Raw genomic sequence first — 26,946 nt, 5'->3', positions numbered from 1 at the left:
CTGGCTGGGAAACTCAAGCCAGCGGAGCGTACGAGAATCACTTCGTCGGTAATGACCCTCAAAACACAGAGGCACTTAAAGGCCCAAATGTTACAGAGAGCGGAGTTGTGAGGGCAAATGAAGCATGATGACGCCAACAAAGTCCACCTACTCTGGATAAACAAGGTTTATGAAAGAGGAAAAAACAGCACGGAAGCACATCTTCAGCTACTACAGTGTAATTATGGATAAGCTCCTGAGGCACCAAACAGAATCAATACAATGTGGAGATTTCATGCATGTTTTTCACTTTTCTGGCATTTACAACTTCTCGTCCAGGGGGCTTTTTGTACAATACGAGACGATACTCTAAAACTACCACAACTGTGTCTACATGCACACAAACAACCTTTTTAGTGGAAGAAATCCGGCGGGAAATCAGATTATTTGTTTACGTGCATTCACAGTAATCAGATTACTCTTTTTTTAGTTTTTCTTACAGTGTGATTGTCTGAATTTAATAAATATTAATTCTTGTGGAAACTTGATTGTTATTTGTTTCAGTCTTTGTTTCAGTCACACACAAGACTGGATTATTTTGGATGCTTTGCATCGTTGTTACAACTATACTTTTCCTGTCTAAAGTCTCTATTAGTTAAAAAAAATAAAATATCTAAAATAAAAATGTATAAAAATAATAAAATAAACCAAACAGTCCCTATGGGTTAAATCCAGGATGGATTTTGCTTTAAAATCCTATTTTTTGCTGTTGTAGCTTTACTCTGGAGTACATTTCAGGTGGACGGGAATGCAGACATTAATTCAAAATTTGGGGAATCTGTGGAATTTGCTGCATCTGATTGCAATTGTCTTGAATATATTGATCTTTTCAAAGTCTCACCTGCTGATTCTAAGAACTGTAATTGTCAGCATGCACAAACATTTTTGTAACTTTCCTTTGAAGTCACTTAAAACTTGAAATGACACCAAAGACGTGTCTCATGAAGCGTCCACAAATGTGCCTGAAAGTGTTCGTATCTATTCAAACGTGTTGCGGCAGCTGAACACTTTATCTTTTATTGTAAAAATGTGCAAATATTTGATCTTGTTACATTAGAAAAGAGGCATGTTTTTCTGTTATCACAAAAATCAGTATAGCGTTTTGTTTCCTGCATCGTGTTCAACACCTCAAAACTGAGAATTTCTTATAAAACAAACACACAAAAAAGACTCAGTAAATAAAGGAATAAATTTAGCAGGTTGCTGGTGGTGCTGCCGGACAGCGTTACCTTGTCGTGGTAGGCGGTGATGAGCCACAGCTCCAGGTCCAGGTTGTTGCTCCTCTTCTCCGCGCCGATAAAGTGGAGGATGTTGTCGTGCTTCATGCCGCTCACGCTGAAGATCTCATATTCGTTCTGCCAAGACAGCTTGTCCTGGACAGGAGCAGAGAGACGGACGTAGATGTTAACAAAGACTCAAACGGAGCCTGGAAAGGTGTTACGGTACGCAAAAGTCACTCATCGGTGCAAGTTCAGCACAGCGGAAAAAAGCCAAATCCATAAAGATCTCTTTGTTTTCATGAAGTTTGAACAGACAGTAGTGCAAGTGTCAGACAGACCAAATCCTCTCGCCGGGGACTGAGAGAACATTTTGTCCACTGGTAACTTTGATAAACTATTTCATCACTCGTGTATCACACTGAACAAACACTTTCCCAGAAGGCAACAGGTCACAACAGGCTATAAAACTGAAAAGCAGCTCTTATGATATGAAGCTGGAAGTACAAAATAAACAAAATAATAAAAGAAAACGTGTTCATTAGGAGGATCAATTAATTCTACATCCGGAGAATTACGTGTCATCTTGCTGAGAATGAATGGTGTTAATGTATTTAATTCAGGAAATAAAGGGGAATTAATCAATTCTTTGCACACTTTTTAAATAATTTATTGATATTTTCCATATAAAGTGGTTAATTTAAGGAACAGCTGTAGTGAGGAATTGAAAATATGTAGAACATTTAATGATTAGAAATATGTTGCATATAAACAAATGCCTTTAGCAAATGTTTAATCAAAACTGAAAAGTTTCTAGCAGCTTTTTTTTTTTATTAAGTCAAGTAAAAATATAAATAAAAAAAGTAAAAGTTCCTCCTGTGCTGACACTTTCTTTGCACTTTTTTATTAATTCATTTTAGCATCGATCATTAAAATAAAATGCCAATACAGATAATAATCCCAATAATCGACTAATCCAAACCCTCCAAAAAATGTTTCACACCAGAAACGAACCGAACCATGGTTCAGTTTTTCCTGGACCGAGGTTTCGGCTGTTTGAGGGAGGTTTCACTTCTGTAATTTTACTTCAGATCAAACTAAAAAGTCCAAATCAAACGAGGTAGACGTCAAAGTGTCTTTATCACAAACACATTTCGAAAAAGGGAGTCATAAGTCAAAATATAATACCTGAATTGGGAAGATCTTAACGGCCACAAATTCGTTCAGCAGCTGGGCCTTCCACACGCACCCGAAACGCCCTCTGGCTTTCACCTCGATCAGCTGCAGCGGCTTGTGCCCCAGAATTGGGGACGGGGGCGAGGGCCCGGGATCCTGTAGAGAGACGGCAGAAAAAAGACAGAGCGCAGTGTTATTCTTTCTTCTTTTTTTGCAGGGCATTAAAATAGCACTGGCTTACACTGAAGGTGACCGGGCTTTTGGCTCGGCGACAACGCGCCTGAGGAGCTTAGGCCAACAGAATCACTGTCATCTTCACATCTTAAATCTTACATTTATAGACTCACTTTTATGTGATGATGCTCTCCAGAAACATACTGTTTTTAGCCTCATTTTTTGCTTTATATATTTTATGGGTCTGTTGTTGAAAGTCTGCTTTAGGAAGTGTTTAAGCTCAGTCGTATTACTATTACTGAAGTTTTTTTGGCAGCGAGGACGGAGCATACCAAACAGGGTTTAGATTAATTCACTTTAAATTCAATTAAACCCCCTCAGGGCTGCATTTGCTTGAGTTTACAGAAGTGGGATGATACTGGAAGGTTTCCAGTTTGAATCCAGTGAGCTGCTGAAGAAATATGGATTTGGAAAAGATCTAAAGCAGCGATACTCAACTCGCTTTGCTTGGAGGCCACGTGGGCCAGTCGCAGTAGCACCAAACATGTTTCTAGGATTTTTGGATATTTGTAGGATTTTAGGACATTTTCAGGATTTTAGGATGTTTCTCTGATTTTTTGTTACTGTTCTCAGATTTTATGATTTGTTTGGGGATTTCATCATGTTTCCAGGACTTTAGGACATTTCTAGGATTTTATGATGTTTCTAGGGTTTTAGGACATTTCCAGAATTTTAGGACATTTCTTAGATTTTAGTGCATTTCTAGGATTTTAGGACATCTTTTATATTTAGGCACATTTCTAGGATTTGGGTCTAATTCTAGGATTTTATGACATTTCTGGTATTTTGGGACATTAGGGGCTTAGCCAGGACCTCTGTTTTCATAAACAAGCTCTATTTTGATGCTGTTTTTGCACTCTGGCACTTTATTTATACTCAAATTACAAAAACAATTCAAGTGTGGATAATTTTATTTTTATTGTGAATTATAAAATGTTTAAGGGGCCACCCAGCACCCCATCAGGGGCCATATTTGAGACAACTACCGCATCAACTACCGCTGAGCGAAGCACATAAAAATCTGACTTGAGTGAATATAAAGGAGAACGTATGGTTAAATAAAAACGTTGGTGAGTCGTCGCGTCTAACCCTGGCGGGTCAAACCTCATGCGTGCGCTGTGTGTTCATGCTAATCCCGTATAAACAAAAGTGAAAGCAAGGAAGCCAAGTGCTCCAAATCCAAAGTAGGTTAAACACAGCTGGTGATCGGGATTAAGCTGATCACTTTCACATGTGACTTCACAGAGAAGGACAGAGGGCGAGCGAGGATAGAGACACACAGAGAGGTTAAAAAGAAGCATGCAGTGAGGGAGTCACATTTCCAAAGGATAAAAGGTAGAGGAGAAAGACTAGCACATGACTGATGGCCTTTGATGAAACCAGATATGCTGCTGTAAAATCTCGACTTTACTTCCATGCCTCTGTGTCGCGGTTGTCAGTGAAAAGAAAGAGCGTTCCCCCTGCAACGCCGCCGATGTTCATGTTTTTACTTGAACCGAGAGCTTACAAAGGTGCCTGATAAGCTGGAGCAAGTTTCAAGACCCTGAGGCCCACACAGGATCCACTCAGACACCGTGATAATACATCAAAAGAGCTTGTCAATCCCGGTCTGTTTTTCTAACTTCCTTTAAAATGCCCCTTTTGGGTTACAAGGTTTGCCACCAATACGAGCCACATTTAAGAACAGCACTCAAATGATGAGCTTTCTTTATGTGCAGTAAAAAGGTACATACTATCTGCACACACAGGTGCTAACTTTACTGTCGAGGCTTTGGCACGCACGCGTCTTTTTGACAGCCTGTCCTGACAAGATTACTGCGGCACACAGAAGCAAACTGTACAAGCAGCTTTTATGGGTTTGATTTTTATCAATTTGAAATTCTACACCTGGTCGTAAACTTTGTGACTGAAGAGAGACGAGATTTTAGACTTTTTTTTGTCTTTTAGTTTTTGATCATTGCACTTGGCCGTAAAGGCTTTATTGCTTTGGTGTGTTTTGTTTTGTTGAAAATAAAGATTGAAGAGTTGATTGGTTGAACACATGAACACCAACCTTTTTTTTTGAAAATACAAAAGTTATGTAAACAGCAGACAATACAAAACACAAATGGCTCATCAAGAAAAATGGAAATGGACAGACAGTTAAGTCCAAGCCTTAAGCCATGGAGGAGGCACAACGCAATTGTGACTTATCAAAGGTCCAAAATCGCCTATTTATGCGTTCAGGTACAACATGATTCATGTTGTCCAGAAGAGACAAAAGAAAAGGATTTTAACATAAAAACTAGGGAATAAAAACCAAAATCGTTTGGTTGTTAATCATGAAAAGGTGCCTCATGTGAAATTAAGAAGATAAGGATAGACTTGGGTTGATTTCTGATTTTGACGATTTGGTTTGATTAAAATAAAATTATTATTGATAAATGGACTAACGGCAACATGAAGGAGATTAAATTTCAGTTAAGGCAGGAGTGTGGAAGATGTTATGCCTGTTATGTTTGTTTTTGGGATGATGAGTGTACACATGGCAGGATTAGTCTAAAAGAAAACTAAAAGTGCGCCAGTAGGCCAACATTTTGGATTTGAAGCAGATGAAAGAGGTGGACCGAAAAACATAGACGAGGCAAAGTTTAAACAGTGAGAAACATAAACACGATGTGTCAATTGTCCTGCTGTTTGCGGTGCCACTTCACTCTCATATTTTTTTATTATTCAGTGTTAAAATTTGGTACACCTGTCTGTGCCAGTGTTTAGCGTCATATTAAACCGGTTTAAAAATGTTTTTACCGGCCCATCGCGAATAAAAGATGGTGTCTGTTGTCACCTCGTTTTAACATTTTGTATAATTAATGCTGTTCAACTGCTTCGGGATAAGAATCTAAAATGTTGTGAAATGAAATTAATAGATCACAAGAAAAATAATTAGACAAAACATTAGGCACAGACAAATGTAGAGAAAGTTTTATGGACTGCGCTGATGATACAGTTTGTTTTTGTTAAATAATCATGCAGTCTGGTATTACAGATTAGTTGGATAATTTTAGTTTTATTGGAGAGCCGTTAGCGTGGCTGTAGACTTGTGCTCTTGTTAATATCTAACACCTCGTTTATCTGGTGTTGTTGCTCCAGAGGGTTGATGAGGTTTCATCCAGCCTAAGTTTGTACTAGCACACATCACTCTAGTAGCAGATTAACAGGATGCTTTGTAAGAATAGAGGAAAAACACTTGTTTTTCTTGGGTAGAAACATGGAGCAGGGTGTCTGCGTCTTTCGCGAGATGCCTGGCAGCGCACGAGGGGGAACGGAGGATTCGAGTGGGAACCGCCGTGTTTACTTAAAGCCTTTTCCCTCTAACAGAGAGCTGCGAGGCAGACCTGCTGTCTCTACGCGCTGCTTTCACACTGAACGCCAGCCAAATGACGGGGAAAATTACCCACGGCGGGGCAGAGGTTGGATTACAGCTAGAGCGGCCCAAGCGGCCCCGGAGTTGGCACCTTGAAAAACATCTTCAAGAACACATTGTGCTGAGCAAAATAAGGAATCTATAGTTTCACAGAAATGTTTCTTTACATCTGTTTTCAGTGTTGCTTTGAATATATGTGAATATATGTTCACCGAGGGGTTTGAGTCGAGTTAAACCAGGCTGGTGCCTTATTCTTTCTTTTAGGATAGATGAGGTTTGTGTGTATTTATGTATATTGAACAAGGTTACATGAACTGTAGGCTTACACATGTAGCATGGCACGGTTCTGCATCATGTAATTAAGAGAACGAAACAGCTCGATCTTGAATTCAAAGAAGTTTATCAATAAAAGATGGGTGCCTCGCGGTTGAATGACTCCGCAAACCAGCCATGTTCGTACCACGTGAGAACGTGGACGTTTCACACACATCTTCCCGAGCACAGAAGGTCTATACAATCTGCAGTTTAAGGTAAGTATCACCATTCAGCATCTGACCAAATGTCTCCCCTTCTGTTCCCGAGTTACGACTTTGAATAATGGCAAGAAAAGTGTTTTTGCAGATTATGATGTGAAGTTGACCTTCTGGATATAAAAAGTAATTACCTCATAATATTATACTATTGAATTTTGTTATAATTAGGATAAGAAACTTGAGTTATGGCCAAAAACATGTTTTGTGAGTTCACAGTGACCTTCAACCACCGAAGTCTAATCAGTTCATTATTTAATCAAAGTGGATGTTTTTGCCAAATATGAGGAAACTCCCTGAAGGCGTTTATGAGAGATCGTATTCACAAGAATGCGAGGGACAAGCCAGTAACCTTGACCTTCAACCGCCAAATTCAGATCAGTTCAATGTCGAGTCCATGTGGATGTTTTTTCCAAGTTTGAGGAAATCTTCTCAAGGCCTTCTTGAGATATTGTGTGCATGAGAAAGAGACACACACACAGGGTCACCTTGACCTTTGACCAACAAATTCTAATAAATTTGTTAGTGATTCCAAGTGGATGTTTGTGCCAAATATGAGGAAATTTTCTCCAGGCTTTCTTGAGATATTGCGTTCATCAGAATGACACGCATGCAAGGTCATAGCGAAATTGGACAGGCAGATGGACAACCCAAAAACATAATGCCGACTGCCACAGCTTTTGCCTGCTCAGAGCAATAAAGAGTAAAAGACCAAAAATAAGAATCTACAGTAAAAGTAAAATCAATGCGTTTGTGAAATTGCAAAATGATTTAGTTAATACACGATTTAGCACACCACTGTTAGAAAACAAGCCTTTTTTTTCTTCGTCTCTCACCTTTCTGATCGTGGTTTTTGTCTCTTAACTGAGTCCCCGATAATAAACAATGAAATTCAGGCACAGTAAGACAATTTTCACGTTTTCGGCCTTCATCCAAGACTTTCTCCGGTCAGTGAACGTGCTTACATTCCTTGATTACCAACATTACAAGCAACAAATACAAACAAGTGCATATCAATGAGATACTGTGACTCAACAACAGATATTAAGAGGATATGTATGTCCCAAGAGCAATTAAATATGACGGTGAAGTGCAACGGATAGAAAGACCGGGACGGTATACCTGCTGTGAATTTAGATACTTATCAGTAATAAATGGGGTAACACTTGTTATTGAAGAACTCCCTTTCCATGTGCAGAAACGTGACCGAACCCAATTTGAGTTCATTTATTGAGCTTACAGTCCGAAGTGATTGTTATTCTGATCACAAATTTGTGGAGAAAAAAAATTATCCAGGGACTCCGTCTTGTCCGCCAGTACAAGCAGTGCTCAGTGTTATGTAGCAATTTATTAAACACAAATTCCTGTATGTTTATCGTGCTTGGTAATTAAAGACTTTCCAACTCTGGTCATGATTTGGATGAAAAACAGATAATAAGACGGGTTGTTTAATAATGAGTCATAGATGAGTCTGCAGAAATGTAACAGAGAAAAATTGTAGCGCATTTATTGTGCTTGGCAGGTTAAGATTTATGATTTAGATCCGAAAATCAACATCCAAAGACTATTTTGCAAATTTGTCACTAAGAGAAATTCCACCCTTGAAATTCACTGAAACAAGTTGGTGTATTTAAAGTTTGGTATTTTTAAACTCTCTTCGTCTGAGTTTTTGTGTCTAAGTGACAATAGTACAGAGCAAGGAGCGAAATAGGCTGCAATGTAACCACTCCGGGCAACTGGCACTGTCAATATACGTCAACCAAAAGTGTTTGTTTTTGTCACTGACAGGCTCAAATTGTTATTATAAGAGTCTGGAAACATTATGAAAAGGATCGCCACAAAGATAGACCTTTTTGTTAAAGAGCAAGATCCAATTTGTTTAGCTAGAAACAGCCTGAAAAAGCCATTCACGAATGCACGAGACTCCATTTAAATAAACAGTAATTTCAGAGTGAAGAGGCACATTATCACATCTTAAAGCAGGTTTATTCCAACCAAATCGGAGTTGGTGATTGATAAAACTGTGGAAAGGTGAACCAAAATTATTTTTGTGAGTTTTATTTTGTGTATGTTGACTTAAATGTGTGTCACAATGATAAAAAATTGCTGTATATTTGAAAGGAGTCTGGTAGGGTTCTTAGATTGCTATTTTAAGTGTCTGACCACATTATGAAAAGGATCCATTCAGAGAAAGAGCTTTTCATAAGTACGATCCTTTTAGTTTAACCACAAACGGCCCAGAAATCGTCATCGCCAAACCCACCATGATCCACTTAACAATAAGTTTATCATCGTAAAACACAGTTCACTTAAAGTCATGAGAAACAAAATAAAACTGGTTCATCGTTCCACTCTTTTGACAATCACCAACTCTGGCTTGGTTGAAATTAACCCTTAATTCACCCCGCTGGATGTTAACAATTTGCTCGCTATATACACGCTAAAATTACCGTTTAATTAAAAAGTGAGTCTGGTTGGTTTGGTGATGGAGATTTCAAGTCGTATCCAGTGTCAGATCAGTGAAGTTTAACCAGAAACAGCCCTGAAAATCACCATCAGAAAACTCATCATCTTCCATTCAAATAAACAGTAATTCAAGTGCATAAATGCAGCATATTTTCACATCTAACTGGATGGATTAGCAGGTTATTCAACCAAACCAAAGTTGCTGATTGCTGAAACACTGGAAAGACTATGGTGATAATCAGCACTTTAATTTTTCGTAACTGAAACACTTCTCCTATGCTAAATTTTTAAATTATGTTGTTCGAAAAACCTTAAAACAAGCACTTTCGAGGACGTACATCAATGGTTAAAACATGCACCAGGTGGTTGCATCGCAGCCTGATTCGCCGTCTTGCTCAATACTGGACTCATTTCAAAAATTGTTGTTCCTGTTAGTCACGTAGATACAAAGAGAAATTGGGTCCACCAAAATACCAAACTTGCCCTTTAATGTCCTTAATCATTAGTCACTCTGATTCTTGTGATGTAAAGGAATCAGTAATGGCTGCACCGTCTTATCTTCTCCTGTTTCGTCTCGACTGCGTTGTGTTATAATGAAAGTCATCATCAGTGTGTCTGCACAAATGTCACCAAGACGAATTCCTGTGCATCCATTGTGCTTAGTGAGATATGTGACACAGTCTGATCATGATGTTCATGGGAAAATGATCACAGAGGGTCTCCGTCGTGCTCGATGTACCAGCGCTATTCAAGGGTACAATGCACGTCCAAAGATATAAGACCAAGGCGAATTCCTGCAGAGTTTCGATGCCGGGCAACAGAGATGACTGACTTTGACCGTGATTTTGACGTGATGATGGATTTGATGGTGATGGCGCGATTCTCAATAGCGGCGGTGTCATCAACATGTCGACAACGTCCTGCAATTTGAGACAATCCTGATGATGACGAAAAACAAGTTATCGCCGGACTCTTTTCTTTCTTTGGGTCTGCATTGTTTCTGGAAACTCTTTGTCTGTCTTTCAGGGCTTCAGCCTGACAAGGCGGCCCGGCCTCGGCCAGCACCGGCGTCCCTCGGGAGTCACCGGATCCCTTGTCCGATCGCAGGGCGCCGTGGCCTCAAACGGGGGCGCATTACACTTAGTCAGCAGACCACAGGAAACAGGAAAACAGAATCTGCTGCTTCACGCCGTTCTTCCCAACCCTCAACCATCTCCGATGGCCTAATCGGATTACACCGTCGTCTATTACATCAGAACGGGTCCTTCAGGCCTGGTTCGGTCTGTCGTGGGTTTATGTGCAGATAAGTAGGAAAAACAGAATCTGGGCAGCTATGCTGGGCGTAAGCCTCCAAAATCTTAAGGTCACATCATGTTGCTGATATGAACATAAACGTTGAGCTTATATAAAATACAAAAACGTGTTGACATAACCTTAAAAGAGCTGACCTGAAAAAACTGAAGTGACAATAAGCCAGGGTCTAAACTCTCCCAGAGAGTCTGGGTTTTATTCAGTATTCTTTTTTTTAACACGAGAATTTTCCTGTGATGTCTGCAGCCACGCTTCTCCTCCAGTTTGATAAAATTTGAGCCAAAGTACATTTGCAAAGGCTTATGCTCCTCTTGTACTTAAGTAATTTACACTCTCTGACTTGAAAAATGTTCCAGGTAAGTGGCAATTCTCCTACTTATGCAAAATGTATCTGCACTCCTCCTCAGTCTGCATAGAAGATGAAAAAGCATGCCGCAGTTTCAGTTTCAAACGCTCTGCTCCGTCTCTCTGCATGGGAGACATGGAGAGCCATAGGTCTAGCAGATACCGCTCTGGAAACTGGGTCATATCAGACACAATGCGTTACATAAACATCACAGGTGGACATTCATACAAAAAAAGAGGGCTGCATTCGGAGCTGTGTTGGCCACTTTCCACCATGCACAATACTTTTTTTTAGCAGGGAGCACAAAAGACATCCATCCATGCAATAAACCCAGGCAGAAAAAAAAAAAAAAAACAGACAGAAATGTGCTACGGACTGAGTAAACAAGACGCTGTCGAAAAAGCAAAGAGAAGAACAAAATGGTGGTCTGGGATTGAGGTGGAGAATTCAAGCTCTGAACCCAAAAAGGAGGGAATAGTGTTTCAACTTCAATTGAACTGCTCTTACCTCCACCATAATGTGAAAGGCGTGCTTGTTGAAAAGGAACATAAGAAGCAAACAGAGAAATTATTTTTCTGTCAGTTAGTGGATGAAATAGAGGCAGATAAAAGGCAGGAGATGACGGGTCGTCACTGAACAACCTTTTGTTCTCCTTCGTACTCCAAAGCCATGGTTTGGGACACATGAAGGGCAACAGGTGGTGTTTGTAATCCCACATGGATCATAGAAGGTGTTAATAAGCATGGCACCAAAGGCAAGATATTTTAGGAACTCAAAATGATGCTCCAAAGCAGAGCAACTGAAAATGCATCGGACAATGTGTGAAAGGAACAAACATAAATGCAACAGCACCCTGATGACAGATGAATGTCGCCACAAAAATCATGTAAGACACAGAAATGTTGGGTTATGAAAGTCGCCGAAAAGTCCCTCTGCTGAGGAGATTAACATAAAGCTCAGTGTACAAAATCAGACACCAAAAATATGTAAATTCTCAACAACGGCTGGGTAATGTTTAACCTTTCTTTGATGCATCACTTTGAGAAATATATAACTATTTTCCTGCAAAATCCTGTCACATTTAGCACAAACTGCTCTAAAATTACATTTTAAAACACACTGCCATATAAGAGATTTATCCAAATAAAATATTCTAAAATTGGCAATATTTAACTTTATATCAGAAACTATGTGATCAAAGGATCCATTTTTCTGTTTATGTCCCCTTAAATGTCTGACCTTGACTATATTAATTCGTTTAAGTGCAGAATTTGTCACTAAATAGGTATTTCATGGGTTTGTGTCCCATATGGCTTATAATTTTCAGACTAAGCTGACTAATTATTTTAAGATTTTAGGATGTATAAAGCTGCTGAATGCACACTGTGTGCATGAACTTAAGCAGAATAGCTGAACAGACCCGTAAGTGTTAACATCATGTTACATTTACACCTGGGTGCAACTAACAATTTTGGCTGTGGACACCTGGGTGCTAAGAGAATCTGCAACTTATTTCATTTGAATCTATTCAAACAGATTTTATTTGAGGATTTTTTTATTTATATTTTTCAGGGTGATGGCATTATAAAATAAGGCGGCAGACATTTGAAATTTTATTTCAAACCTCAATAAAAAATTTAAGTGTAAAAAAAAAAAAGACATTCGGCACAGCTCTATAATTTTAATGTATTTAACAACCTGTGCCAAAATCATTTGGGAGCAGTAAAGCGGCGAGGCTTCGGGGGCTTTTCAGGATATTTGGAGTCCGCCGGCCCATTAGGAGTTCTTTGGAAAGCTGCACCCAGACAAACAAGATGCAAGTAGCTCCATAATAAAGCAATTGATGAGATTTTGGTCAGAATCGATCTGTGAGATGGATAGAGATAAGAAAACAGGGTCCAGGTTGAAAAAAAGGTCCAGACTCATGTTTAAGTGCTCGGGGCCTCTCTCCCTCTCTCTCCGTGTGAAAGCTGTGGGTCGGTGTACTCAGACAGAATCAATTCCAGTTTGCCTCCACTTCGCACTGTGGTGTGAATAATGGAGGCTTGGTGGCAAATATGCAGTCCGTGATGGTCTGCCGTCATAATGACATAATGACACCGTGCAATTAAGTTACTCTGCTGCACACCATTTTCTGGATTTCACACTGGATTTCATCTTTTAAAAAAGGGGTTCAGAGCCTGCAAAGTGCGTGTGCAAGAAAATCTAACATGGACTTTTTGTCGCGATCAACCTGCCAGCCTTTTCATGAGCTCCACCCAAAATCCCCCACCTGCAGCCTGAGCCAATGCAAAGCTATACGTGAAAGTACAGCAGGAGCTCTTTGCACCGTGCCGATTCTCCGTCTTTCTTTTGAGCGGTTCATTGTTGAGTTAGAGGACAGAGCTGTGATAATGAATCCATTAGAGATCATTAAGTGGGAACAATTTACTTTTGCATCACAAAGACTGCATGTTTCATTACCTTGGAAAAAAAAAATAATGGCTTCAACCTGATGTATTTTTCACTTGACTTGACTATAAACTCTGCAGCGAAAGACCAACCTCAATGCAGAATATTTGATAAAATGCAGAAAAGTCCTAGAGCTTCTGAGTTTTGGGGTGGATAGTCTGAATTTTTACAAACAACATTAATATAAATCCCTTCTTTAGCTTATGATTAGGGCCGAGCAATGTGGCTTTAAAAAAATTATTATATTTTATGTCTTATGTTTTTTTTTTACTTTGGCTTTTGGAAGGGTATACAACTTCGTCTCTTCTAAAATCTTGTTTTTTATTTAAGTGACAATTTTTCTGGAGTACTTTTTACATTTAAAATTCCAGTTTTTTTTTTTTTTGCCTTAAAACCTTTTGGTAAATTTTTTTTCTTTAAAAATTCTTGGTGATTTTCTTCTTTTTTAAAACTTTTTTTTTTCTTTCTATCTTTTAACATTTTTGGATTTTTTTTCCTTTAATTTTTCTGTGATTTTCTTTTATCGGCATTTATTTATATGACATCTTTTCCTTTATAAGTGTCTTATCTGCTGATACATATGGCTATTTCTTAAAATCTTAATTTTTATCTGCTTAAATGAGGTGAATTATCTTCTCCACATTTTATTTACTTATTTATGAAAATGTATTTTTTAGGGGAGCAGGGGTATGCGGGTTTCTGACATCTTATTTTATTCTGTAAACCTTTTTATATGGAAAGCACTTTGTGCTTAAGCTTGAAAAGTGCTATATCAATAAAGATTATTATTATTATCATCATCATTTTTATTATTATTGCTATGAAGTGACTTATTCAGACCACTACAGAATAAGCGAAAAAATGTATTATATTGTAATTTATCCCCATGCATGCTTACTTAAACTCGATCTCGAACCAAAAAACTTGGTTCAGTGTCAACGCGTCCTAAAAAAATAACTTAAAAACAGGAGAAGTTACTCCAAAGCAGAAATCAGAATAGTGTAAATCAGCTGCTTGTTTATGACATAATCACATTCCTTTTAATTAGAGATTTAGCTGAAATGTGCGCAGTGTGATGCTGAGCTCTGCCAGTTTTTAAGGACGCAGTGTGCAGTTGGCACATGGATGTTAGGGAACAGAGAGAAAAAAAAACGTTTATTACTACCAACACCTGTGATGAGCCACTACAATGCCTTCCCATACACACAGAGCGCTTTAAAATCCAACTAGCAACAAGTGTGGGCAATTTGTTGCTGTCACATTAAAAATACATGACTAAGTATAGTGCATTATGCTCTGATGAATGCAGTGTCGTACAGAAACGAGCATGATGAAGCATTAACGAAGTCCAGTCTAACGGCGGAGTAAATCTATAAAATATCTTCTGTTTTTTGAAGTTTCACTGAGTCGCTGAAAACTGATATGAGAGTTTTAATAATGCCGTGTCTTTCAAAAATACAATTTATTCAAATTTCATCTGACAAAGTGTTTTTAAAGAGTTAACGCAGTGAATTTAAAAAAGGCTGTCCACAATTTGTTAAGTGGCTCTGAACAATACTTGCATAAACAGGGACGTAAAAGGAATAGTTTGTCATTTTGTAATAATATAAATATATTCATTTGTTTGCTTGCCAAGAGTTATATGTAAAGATCGATACCACTCTTATGTCAGTGTGTTAAGAATGGGATTAGTTTTGACTTCATGCCATGAGTCATTTTATTTATTTATTGTTTTTATTTTATTTTATTTACTTCTTTAACTATTTTCACTCATGGATCTCTCTCCCTCTCATTTATTTATTTATGTTTTTCTTACTTTTTTAAAACTCATTTAACAGCAGCAGGTTAAACAGGCATTTTTAGTAATATACTTCTATAGAGTTATTCATCTTTTCAGCTCTTTACGCTGTAATTATAGAACACAAAGATAGGGGTGCTTTTTATTTTAAATAAACAATAAATAAAAATAAAAATTGTAGAAAAAAAAAGTGCGCTTGACCCTTATTGCCCCTCAGCCTTGTGCATCTAACAAAGAACAAGTATTTAATTCATTTAAAAACCATCATCTTTGTCATTTAATGTGCAAAAATATACCTCACAGGGCTGCAACTAACAATCTTTTTCATTCTCAAATAATCTGCAGATTATTTTAACCCTTAAATGATCAATCCTTCAGTCTATAAAATGTGTAAAAATATTTAAAAATTGTCAAAACTTTTTAAATCTATTTAGAAATTCCTCAAAGACTCTTCGTTAACTATTAAACAAGAAAAAGAAGCAAAAAATTCTCTAATACAAGAAGCTAGAACTATCAAATGTTGAAATTTTGGCTTTAAAAATGACATAACATTTAATCAATGATTAAAAAAGTTGTGATTAAGTTTCTACTGATGAACCAATGGATTTATGGGCTAATTGTTGCATCTTTAATAGCCATAATAAAGCTTGTTTAAAAAGCACAAAAAATCTGGATAAATTAAATTATTTGCAAAAACAAAAATGCAGCAAATCGCGCAGTTCGGACTTTAATCACCGTGATGGCCCCATTATAACGATTTTTTATCTATAACGATTTTTTAGTACTTTTTGGGAAAAGGCTTATTTTTCAAATGTCAGATGTCTTCTAAACATTTCATCAGGCAGGTGTTTCACGGCCTAATCCTGAAACAGACGAGTGTGTCTTTTTACTCTCAGCCGTGTAAGAGTCGCTCGGAGCCGTCCTCCGTGACTTTGCGAGAGTGAGCCGTTTGACTGATTGTCGGAGTCACCTCTGCTTTTTTTAATACAGCCCGTGGTGCGACACAAAAACTCATTCCTCAACAACAACCAATCCCCCCCAAAAAAGAAGAAGATAGAAATAAATCCCTCCACATCTCCCCTCCCGCTGCATCCATCTCTCGATGGCTGGTTTAATCAATTACAAAACAAGCAGCTGATGACATGTTTGTTTTAGCCTCCTTCAAGTGGCAGGCGGCGGAAAGGGTTTACTGCTTCACCTCCTTCCAGAAAAGCATAGGAGCTGACTTTTAAACACATTCTTGTACGAGTGACCTCCTTTCCTCCTCCTGTCCTTGTACACCTACTCATTCATGCATTAAATACTTCTGCACACGCACACACGATTATACACATCCGGCATGACTTCATTTGTTCCATCCTGGCTATTTGATTTTCTCCCCCTTGTGATTTTATGAATATTTTAGTTGTTGGTTTTTTTTTTCCACTGAATCATCATTAGTTATCTGATCCACACTTCTTGGGTCGTGATCTTGTTTTGTTTTATGTTGTTTATTTATTCATTTTGCAGGTAAGATGTTTCATAAGCCTCTTAGCGGTGTTGTTTTTCCCGACGCACATTAGCATTTGTTTCCTGATTGTATTGTGTCACTGTCTTTTTATCTCTTCCCAGCTATGCTTTAGCACTGTGCAAATACAATAACTAAGTTGAAAGAATTGCATGTCTCTGTGCGCTCCCTCCCCCGCACTCCCCACCCACCACCACCACAGCCGCCGCCATCCTCCGAGGCAGAGCTGCGAGCGTCTCTGTGTTTAGTTTTGTTTGCCTATATAAAGCCTCATCAATAATGCAGAGGCCCCTGACTCCTCTTCCATACGGTGGAAGCTCTGCATGGGTTTTCTTTTTCCCCTGCTGCCGAGCAGCACAGCATATCGCTCCGCTGCTGTCGGGTTAAAACCGCCGAGAAATCATAATAAAAAAAAAAACAACTAAATGAATCAGGAAACTCAGGAAAAACTGCTTTATTCTCAGTCGTGAGAGAAACGGAGATTTGGCTTACAAAACGTGATGAAACTGGCCGGTTCAAGTGAAGACATGAAAATGATCAAAAGTATAGATAAGAGTTTTTTTTTCCCCAAAGGATGCAGCTATGGAAAAAACCTGATGGCATTCAGAATCGGAAAAAAAACTGCGTGAATAAGTGAAGAGAAATGAAAGGTGAACGGGTGTGTGATCAGATGTGAGCCAAAGCTCTATTTTGCAATAATTTCAACCTTGATTAAAAGCCTCTCTGACACAATATGAGCCATCCAAACTCCGTGCTGCTGCCTTGAAAGCAAGTCTTAGACTCAATGAAAAAGAAACCGACAGAATCAGGACTCCTCTTATCCTTCTATGCAACTTTGAAAGAAGAAAAAGCAATTATCCCGACGTAAACTCGCAGCACAGCTCGTCTGTTGGAGCTGACCGTGGCTGTGTCCCTGTGCAGCGCGGGCAGGAAAGGCCAAGGCCGTTTCAGCCCACTGAGGAACCAGATCAGTGGGAAAGTTGAAGGTTGGTTAAGTAGAGGAGGCAGCGCTTTTACTGCATCACGCTGCAAACCTCCAACAATGAAAGTCCTTTTTACAGGAGCAGCTAATGAGCGTCGACTCATAAATATCAACAAAATCAACCAGAGCAGAGCCAGACATTTTCCGCAGTTATTTTTAGATTTTAAACCTGTATTTTCTGCACTGCTCTTCACTGTTCCTGCAGCTTAAGGTAAGTTTAAGACTTTTTAATACTGCTTGGAATGAAATTTAAGACCACACACAATTATCAAAACACATGGAGACAATTTTGGCTGAATGTTATTTGTAATCTAAGCCCTGCATTGTTTTGTCTTTTATCTCATGGCGGAGTCAAGGTTAGAAAACATCATGGAAATACCATTTGTTGGCACATTTCTTGGAAATTTTGTGTTTCTCAAGTAGAAACAAAAAACAAGTGTCATTTTTTCCGCTATCATGACCTGCGTGACACTAATGTGAGAAGTATTCAGGAAATGTTTTTTAAACTCGAACTACCTCCTTGCAGTTATATGCCTCTGCAAACCTGTCAAGTTCCACTTAAAGTTCACTTTCATGTCTGTGAAAACATTGGTGCTCTCCACACGTTACCCCAGCAGCAGAGTTTTTGTTACAGTGCTGAAAAATGGCCCAAAAAGTGTTTTTTTGCAGAATATATGACATTATACTAGACCTGACCTCTGACCTTTTGGATATGAAAAAATATCTCTTTACACATTTGTGTAAAATTGTGTCATAATTGGCATATGCACTCCTGAGATATGGCCATGAACACGCTCGGTGAAACCAAAGTGACCTTTGACCACCAAATTCTTATCAGTTCATTCTTGAGTCTAAGTGACTAAGTGCCGAGTTTGAAGAAACTCCCTCAAACCTTCTTCAGAGAGTTGCTGGTTATGAGACGGGTGCAAGGTCGCAGTGACTTTGACCTTTGAACACCATAATCCAATCACTTCATCCTTGACTCGAAGTTTGAGCCAAATTTGGAGTTCATTGTTGAGTCTAAGTGGACGTTTGCGCCAAATTTGAAGAATTTCCCTTCACACGTTCTTCAGATATGGCATTCAAGAGCTCAAAAACATGATGCCTGCAGCTTCAGCTATTGCTGGCACTGAGGCATTATATATAATAGATATAGATATATATAATAGACTGTTTTTAATATGCAACATTAAAAAAAATCATAAAATCCTAATTCCGATTTTTAATAGATTGATTTAAGACAATTAAGGCCTTATTTTTAGATTAATTAAGTCAATGCCAGCAGGAGCCTTGTTGGTCCTCCCCATGTTTATTTCAAAGCTTTTGTGATTGCACTTCTAAGAAAGAAATCATTTGCAACGCAGAAACTGGTGCGTTTTACATTTCCCTTTTGTTTGCAATTAACAGACGAAGTGGGACGCGGCGGCCACCGCTGACAAAAAGAGAAACTCTAACTGCATCAGCAGCAACTCTGGAAGAAAGAGGACACCACAGTCCCTGCCACACCGTTTGATTGACAAGTGACCTCTGGAAACACACTGCAGCGATGAGCGTTGTGGACCAAAGATGAGGACAGAACAAGTGATCATGGACTGGACTTTTGGAGCTTTAAAAGAGTTATGTGGTGTTAACTTTTTACAGTGATAGGACTTACATGTGTGGGGACGAGGGCCGCCGGGTAGGCCAGTTTGTGGTGCCTCCACATCCAGAAAGAGAAGAGGACGACGGCGGCGAGGCCTATGATGGGAACCAGCGAGTAGAGCAGAGTGCTGAAGAGCTGGGGCTTCGGGGAAAATGGGTTGGAGGTGGCTGTGGGGAGAGAAACAGAGAAAATAGTGGAAAAAAATAAGAAAAATTACATGATAGGACTTTTAACTGGCTTATTTAATGTTTATATAATGATGGATGTCGTCAAGGTGAAAACATAAAAGCAAAAAGACAGAAAGCAGCATGTCTGATTGGCCTGACATTGTGCTACATCATCTCTAAGTGAAGCACCATCCCTGCTTACAGCTTACTGTGCTTAGGAATCATATCAATGTACGCATGCACAAACACACACACACACACATGCACGCACACACACACACACAGCAGGATTAGCAAATCCATCTCGTGACATAACGTAATCCGCCTGCCAAAAATAGCAGAGCTCTGAACTGTGTTCGACCCCTGCAGGAGTCGCTGGGTGACGCCTGCTGGCTCAGCCTGTCCTCCCATCACAAGGTGTGACAGTCTGATTCGGCAGTGCTGTCAGAAGCGCCGACGCTCGGACGCCAACCGCCACTGTCGTCCTCGGGGCTGGGGTGAAAGGGAGGGAGGGAAGGGGAAGTGGGGGGAAGGGCCGATGGGGTTGCACCAGCTGCATCATGGGACACTCAGGCGGTTTGTCAAAGAGTTTTTCTCTACAGGGTGTCTGCAGGTTTCAGAGAGTCAAATTTAAAGGAATAGGAAGAGACAGACGAGCCTGTTGGACAATTTAGCTGTAAAGTGAGGAGTGCAAGGACGCCAGAATTTCCTCTGCAAAATATTATGAGCTCAGGGGAGTGAAATCAGTTTGCATTTCACATAGGCATACCTGCATAAAGTCTTCCACAGCAAAAATGATAACTACAACCATGTGAGCACCCACACTGATGAACGATAATCTTCTGTACAAAGTGGCGCTCCAGCTGTGGACGCAGCTCATGAAAATGGATATTAAAGACTCGTTACTGTTGTATGTGTGCAAAGAAACAAACAGGAAACCGGGGGGACATGGGTTCAGAGAATGGAGAATCCAACACTGTTACAACATTTCATCTTTTCTTAGTATCCAGAAAATTGTTAAAGAGGACATTAGTATTGAAGACTTTGCAGCCTAATATTACCTCAATAACCTTTAATAAATTACATACCACAATACTAGAGTGCTGAATGTGACGCCCGAAACCCGGTTCTATTGAGGACCTTGTTCTGCTTTTTTCAAAGCCCGTAAATCGATAATGTTTGAGCTTATTGATTCTGCTGTCGAGTCCCATGGGTCCGATAATGTAACTTTACACTCGTGTCGAGTCACGTCATTTAAATCCAATCATTGGTCTGCATACACTGAATGTTTTTGAGGTTTTTGAATACAACTGAACTGCCAGCAAACAGGTACTTAAACTCAGCGAAGGAGAACACAACCTCCAGGGCCAAACGCATCAACAATGTGCATCAAATAACAGAAAAGTATCAATAGTGGCATCATAAGAGCATAAAGGAGTCTCGATAATGGTATCAGTATCAATAAAAATGATCTGTGATCCCCGTCCCTACATTTAGATGAGGTGAAAACACCACAAACACGACTCTGGTTTGCACCAAATAAGGCAAAAGACCTGATCACATGAAAGTTCAATATCTGGCAAATATCCAGAGCACAAGTGCCTTACATTACACTCTGTGGAGGACTACCTCTTCAAAGTAAAAGCCTGGCTGTTGTGTCAATGTTTTGATGGTAGAATAAAGATAAGTATAGAAATACTCAACAAATACTTTTTCCCACTCCTGCGGGAGTGTTTTGTTCATACCTCCAGCTTTACTTGCTGAATGGCGTAAACCTGAACACACAGATAATATAAGAAAGTTGACTTTGCAACTCTGTAAATCAACTGTAGGTGTGGCTGCAGCACAAACCTGCTGCAAACACTCAACGTTATGTTTTCAGTAGAAGACTGCTGTGTGCATATTAGACTGTACATACTGTAGGCGGTCGAATGGTGCTGGTCGCCCGGCGTGGTCACTTCAGGGGCGTACAGGAACCTCTCGTTGCACATGTTGCCTTCACAGCAGCAGAAGAAAACGTCTGGACTCTCCTTCCTCTCCACGCACTCGTTACTGCAGAGGACACGGAGGTGGAAATTAAAAACTCACAAATCTCTCTCCTCCTCTTCCCAGCAGAGGACATGGGAGCAATTTATTTTATTTAAGTGCGAGTGAGTGCGCGCACACACACACACACACACACACACACACACACACACACACACACACACACACACACACACACACACACACACACACACACACACACACACACACGTGCACGCAGAAATCATCATATGCATGTGCACTCTCTGCAGAAGGCATGTTTTCCAAAAAACATCAACACACACATTTGGACACACTCGCAGACGCTCTTCTCCTTCCTCTCCATTCCCTCTCTCTGCCGCAGAAGACATGAAAGAAAAACATTTATAAAATAACTCCTACACACGCCAATACACACACATGCAAACAATCACACACTCTCTCTTTCACACTCACACAGTCATCAGATAAAAGCCAAAGGAAGTGGCAGCCGCCCTCGACTTGCTCTGGACTCTCCAGGGAGGCGAGGCGGCGCCGTCTGAGCAGAGGTACCCAAACTGTGCGGGCTGCAGAATCTACAGCAACTTTATCGCTCAGGAATCAAAGGAAAACACAAGCAGAACCGGCTCAAACCAGCATCTGGTGCCAGGTTGATGTTCCAGCGAGGAAGGAACTATAATAATACCACGCATTAATATCTGTTTGCTGTTCTGGAGTTTGGCTGGATGCATTTTCAGTGGAGATCCACACAGCAATTTCAATTCCCCGTGCCTGCTAATTAAAAATGCTGCCTTGTGCCAGTCATTCAGACGGGGGAAGCAAGCCGAGGAACAAAACTGTGCTCAAGGTGATTTGAAGTCGAGCCCTCCTCATCATGTGCTGGTGCTGAGAAGCTTGAAATAAGCATACAGGGTTTTTTTTGTACTATAATTAAAATTAAAGTGCCAAAATTTGCTTTTGCTCGAGGACAAAATTTGATTTATTAAACTGGCCCTTAATTACAATGTTTTTCACTTCAGTATGTGGAAGTGATACGACATACTTCCATTAAAACAGCAGAGATTTGATATGTTTGTGTACTGCAGAGGGTATCTGCAGGTCACCTGAAGCCAAATGTCGAACTTTTGAGGAACTGAATGCAAAAATCAAGATATTCTCTGCAGAAATTAACAATGTGGCAAAGATAAGCCGGCCTTTGCAATGATCCAAGGGAAAATCAGTTTGTCCTCAACGCTTTCTATAGTTTATATAAGGAGCCGTTAATCTGGAGCTCAACACGAAATTAAGTCAAAACAACAGAAAAAAAAATCAGCCACTGCCACGTTATTTATCAACAAGGTGAATTCTGGCCAACACCGATATTCGGCCAATAAATCGGCGCATCCTCAGCATATGCTTTGTTTTAAGGCCTTTAAAAACTGCTAAAAGATCTCCTGATAGCCCGACTTTTTCCGTTTCCTGCGTACCTGTCGTAGCAGTTGACGTCGTCCAGCCAGCAGCCTTGCTTGACGACCTCCACGGTGCCCGACACGTTCTTCCACGTGGCGAAGCAGTGCCGCCGCTTGTCTTTCTCTCCATAGCACGGCTCGATGCCGCTGCGGTTGGTGCGCTCCTTTTCCCAGCTGGAGTTGTAGTAGGCGCATTCCTGCGTCTCCGAGCGTCCCAGGATGGCCCCTGAAGAGGACAAAGACAGCAGCCATTAATTTATTTTTCGGAGGAGAGATATGAATAATGAGAATATTAAGTGTTGTTATGCAGAGTTTCTGCAGCTTCAGGCAAGATAGACTTTTTAAAACCTTTTTAATGCCACGAGGAATTGTCTTTAGGACCAGTTTTCTAAAAACAAAAAACTTTTCATTTTATGGTATACTATATTTGCTGCCAGGACTATTTTATTCATGTAATCTTCTAATTAAAAACCCCAATAGAGACAGTGTTTAAAAAAAAAGACAGATACGTGTGACTTTTTGCGAAGGAGATAAAAGGTTAAAAATATCAATTTCTCTATCAAACATTTTGCCCGGCAAACCCATAAAAACTTGTGAAAGCAGCCTTTGTAATTTGAAGATTTACAAGGCGCAGTTGCTGGGAGATGAAAAGGTTATATATTTCTACACCGCCACTATCAAAGAAGATAATTTAGTTTTGTTTCAATAACTGGTGGAAGGACATTTCTTTACAGCATCGAAGTACGTGACACGGTGAAGTCGTCAAACATTTAGTAATAATAAAATTCACTCCTGTGGTACTTTTTATCAGAGCTCCCAAGTGCTTTAGAGTCAATACTCTAATGAAAAATGAAAGCTTTTTTAAGATGAGCAATAAAAAACCATCCATGCGTGACGGAGAAAATAAGGTTATAGAGGAACACAAAGCAGAGAAACCGAAATCCTGCTCAACTCAAGTGAGCCAATCGACTCTGCTCCCCGCCAAAATAAAGGGGACTCTGATTTCCTGCCGGATGAACGCAGGCAGCAGGTTTTCGCAAACCGATATCCAGGGAAAAATACTGCATGACAGCTTGTCAGTTTAGCGTTGCTGCTGCCGCCTCTCATCACCTGTCAGAGAGTTAGTCCAGTTTAGACTGCTGACAAGACTGAAGATAGTCAGCCTCCGCTCGCTCCCTCGCTTCCAGGCGCTGCGAGCCAAACGCTACAGACACACAGGAAACCAAGATTGCTTCCTACTTAGTGTTTTGTTTGTGCTCCCAAAGGTACAATAAGCATTTTTTACTCTTTTAAGACATGTTTCAGTGATCCAGATTCATGATCCATTGCTCAAAGCCGCAACAAATATCAGCCCTTGACCCGAGAAACAGCATCTCGAAGCCGTTTGATTTTCCCCGCACTTATCAAGGTGATCATTTTTCTGCCTTTACGCTTACACGTTTCTGCTGAAAGTCACACTTAACAGCCAGTTTACTCCTCTCTATTGTGCAAATGTGACGTGTTTGTGTGAAAAACACGTCATCAAACTCTGAAAAAAAGGAGGGCCGTGCATGTGTCAAACGGTTACGAACTTCCTGAGGCTGCAGATAAAGGTCAAAACAAGTTTTTAAAGTCACACAATGATCTTAGACCTGCAGCCTTTATCATGCAACATGTCTATAACGCTCAGTTAATCTCGTTTTTAGGGTCTGTAATGTGTCTATTTAAGATCTACTGCAGGGACACTCAACGTGCTTTGTCTGAGGGCCACTTTTGCAAAATGACAGGAGGCCAGGGGCCAATCACAGCAGCCCCGACATGTGTCTAGGATTTTAAGATTTTCAGATATTAGGGCATTTCTAGGATTTTAGAACATTTGGTGGATTTTAGGACGTTTCAAGGATTTTAGGACATTTCAAGGATTTTAGGACTTTTCTGGGATTTTAGGACATTTCTCAGATATTAGGCTATCAGTTGGAGGTTGCAGGAGATCCTTCATTGGCACTTTTTTTTGTATGCAAGTAAATGTGTTTTTGTTGCCTTGAAATTGTGCATTGTTGATTCTAATGTCTGATTAATGAGTTTTAGGATCCACTTCGTGCTTCTATTTAGGGCTCGTCATGAAAACACTTGAGAAAACCCTCCTGTGCAGAGGAATTTGCACTCTCGACCTTGCTGTCTTTTTTGTATTACTGCTTTAAATGTCTCAAAAATGCTTCGTAATTTAATGGAAAAGTGCTGGACAAATAAAGAATAATGCTGCAGTTTATGTGATCATCATGCACTCTCCTCTGCCAGAGAGAAGCGTCCTGTCCGCCCTGACCCTGTCTCCAGTCACAGTTGCTTCCCGAAATTAGGGCTTAGCTTGCGTAATGGAGGTTACCTTTAGGAGGATCATCTATTTTTCAATAAAATGGCTGCTTAAGTAAAGCCAGTTAATGCCAACCAGGGCCTTGGAAGCGCCGCAGGTCTCTTTTCAACGGCATTAACAGCTGCAGATGGAAGAGAGCGGAGAGTGGCTACTTCACTGGCAGGCGAGGTCACTCTGCCTCTTAGCAGCGCTGACGGCATTTTCTCTCTCGTCAAATCCATTTCCCGTGAAGCCCCAAACTATTTCACAGCAACAGGTGCAACTGTGAACTGCTGCCGAGAGCAGAGAGACAGTCTGGACTGATGAATGAGTGGAGAGTCGTGTGTTGAAAAGCAAAGAAAAGCAGACGCACAAAGATGAATTACATCAGCGTGTTGAAAATGTGAGTTTGGTCGTATGTGCATATAAGCATAAATAACGGCACAAAGAAGATTACTTTATAGCACGTTTGGTTCATGTGTTTTTTATTTCACTCCTTTAAGGTGTGTTCTTAATTTTAGATTTACTTTAATCAAATAAAAAACATATTTTATAACAACTGAGGGCAAAATCGAGGGGTGAGACCTGGGGTATTCACATGCCTCTCAAAAGTATTAAATCACTTAAACCCAGAGCAAATTGGTATAATTTCTTTCAAAAACATGGGAAAAAAGACAAGCAATTTGGTATGAAATTATACACATATTACACGAAATCAGTAGATTGAGAAAAAAAAATTATAGCTAGAGAAAAATGGCTAGGGAAATAAAGGCAAAAAAGCGGGGGAAAAACATTTTATAATTATCATGATTGTATATTTAAAATTACGTTCCAAAACTAAACTCGTTTTTTTTTTTTTTTTTTAGCAAATTTCAAAGTCTTGTTGGCCTTGTTTTGCTTTTTAATTTTCTCTTTTTTCTTTAAAGAAATGACTGAGGTAATTTTCTTGCACTTTTTTTTTACTAATTGCTTGCTGATTTTTGAGTAATTTCTTATTTCGCCTTTTACAAATATTTAAATCTTTGAACCCTGAGGCAATGTTGCACTTTCTTTCAAAAACATAGGAAAAAAAGAGCAACTTGGTAAGAAATGTTCCACAAATTGCATGAAATCATTAGATTTAGAAAATTATTTTTTTTTAAGTTGGGGGGGGCGACTATATTTATAATTCCCATAATTATATACTGAAATTAAGTTACAGTATTGTTATAATTTTTATGTACCTTTTTAAGTCTTTTTGCTTTCTTTTCTGTTGTTTTTTATTGGGTTTTTAAAATTGTATTATTTAATTTTTCTGGTAATTTTCTTGTAATTTTTCAAAAAATGTCTTGCTAGTTTTTGTGTTATTTCTTCTCTTATTGCTCATTGCCTTCTTCCCATGATTTTGCCAACTTTTAAAAGGGTTAACTTGTTTTTCTGTCACAAACTTCAGCCAAGATGCCCTTGAGCAAAGAGACTCACTCTGCAGCGGGGATTAGGTGTGAAGGAGAGCTGTTGAAAAGGCAGGGCTTCCTGTCAGAACCAAAAGTCTGCATGACAAACAACTAACAAAAGAAACATCCTTCAGAGAATAATGAAAACAATAAATACTGCACTGGACTCAAGTGCTTGGCATGAGCTTTTAGATATCCCATCATGCCTTTGGGGTGTTGTTTTCCTCCAACCACAGATCACCTTAAAGCAACAGAAGATAAGGAAACAGGTTTGATGATTTCTCTGGAACACATTGTCCTCAGATAACCCGCTCTGCAGCTATAACATGATGCATGCGGCGGCTCTGTCTAAAAAATGGAGTGCAACATCCCTGGCCGTGTTTGGTAAATTCAGCCACTCCATCAGGCTCTTCAGCACTTTAAGTGTCTATTGTTTCTATCC

General features: G+C 39.6%; 1 protein-coding gene across 2 annotated transcripts in view; it reads right to left on the bottom strand.

Annotated features, from left to right (window-relative positions):
• Positions 1-26,946, bottom strand: part of LOC121963066 (activin receptor type-2A) — a 57,698-nt gene that overhangs the window by 5,765 nt on the left and 24,987 nt on the right. Inside the window, exons 2-7 of one of the 2 annotated variants that reach the window (XM_088074768.1) lie at positions 22,761-22,968; positions 21,188-21,321; positions 19,115-19,269; positions 11,230-11,253; positions 2,445-2,588; positions 1,269-1,412 (exon numbers count right to left, since the gene is read on the bottom strand). In XM_088074768.1, the coding sequence (XP_087930894.1) occupies positions 1,269-1,412; positions 2,445-2,588; positions 11,230-11,253; positions 19,115-19,269; positions 21,188-21,321; positions 22,761-22,968 (809 nt within the window). The remainder of the gene's footprint in view (positions 1-1,268; positions 1,413-2,444; positions 2,589-11,229; positions 11,254-19,114; positions 19,270-21,187; positions 21,322-22,760; positions 22,969-26,946) is intronic. The other variant, XM_088074769.1, reaches the window with a different exon arrangement.

This window comes from Plectropomus leopardus, chromosome 24 (genome assembly GCF_026936395.1).
Source record: "Plectropomus leopardus strain MGB_pleo_1.0 chromosome 24, ASM2693639v1, whole genome shotgun sequence".
NCBI classification, from domain to species: domain Eukaryota; kingdom Metazoa; phylum Chordata; class Actinopteri; order Perciformes; family Serranidae; genus Plectropomus; species Plectropomus leopardus.
Note: the sequence above shows the minus strand (reverse complement) of the source record. Positions and strands in the feature narration are given on the sequence as shown.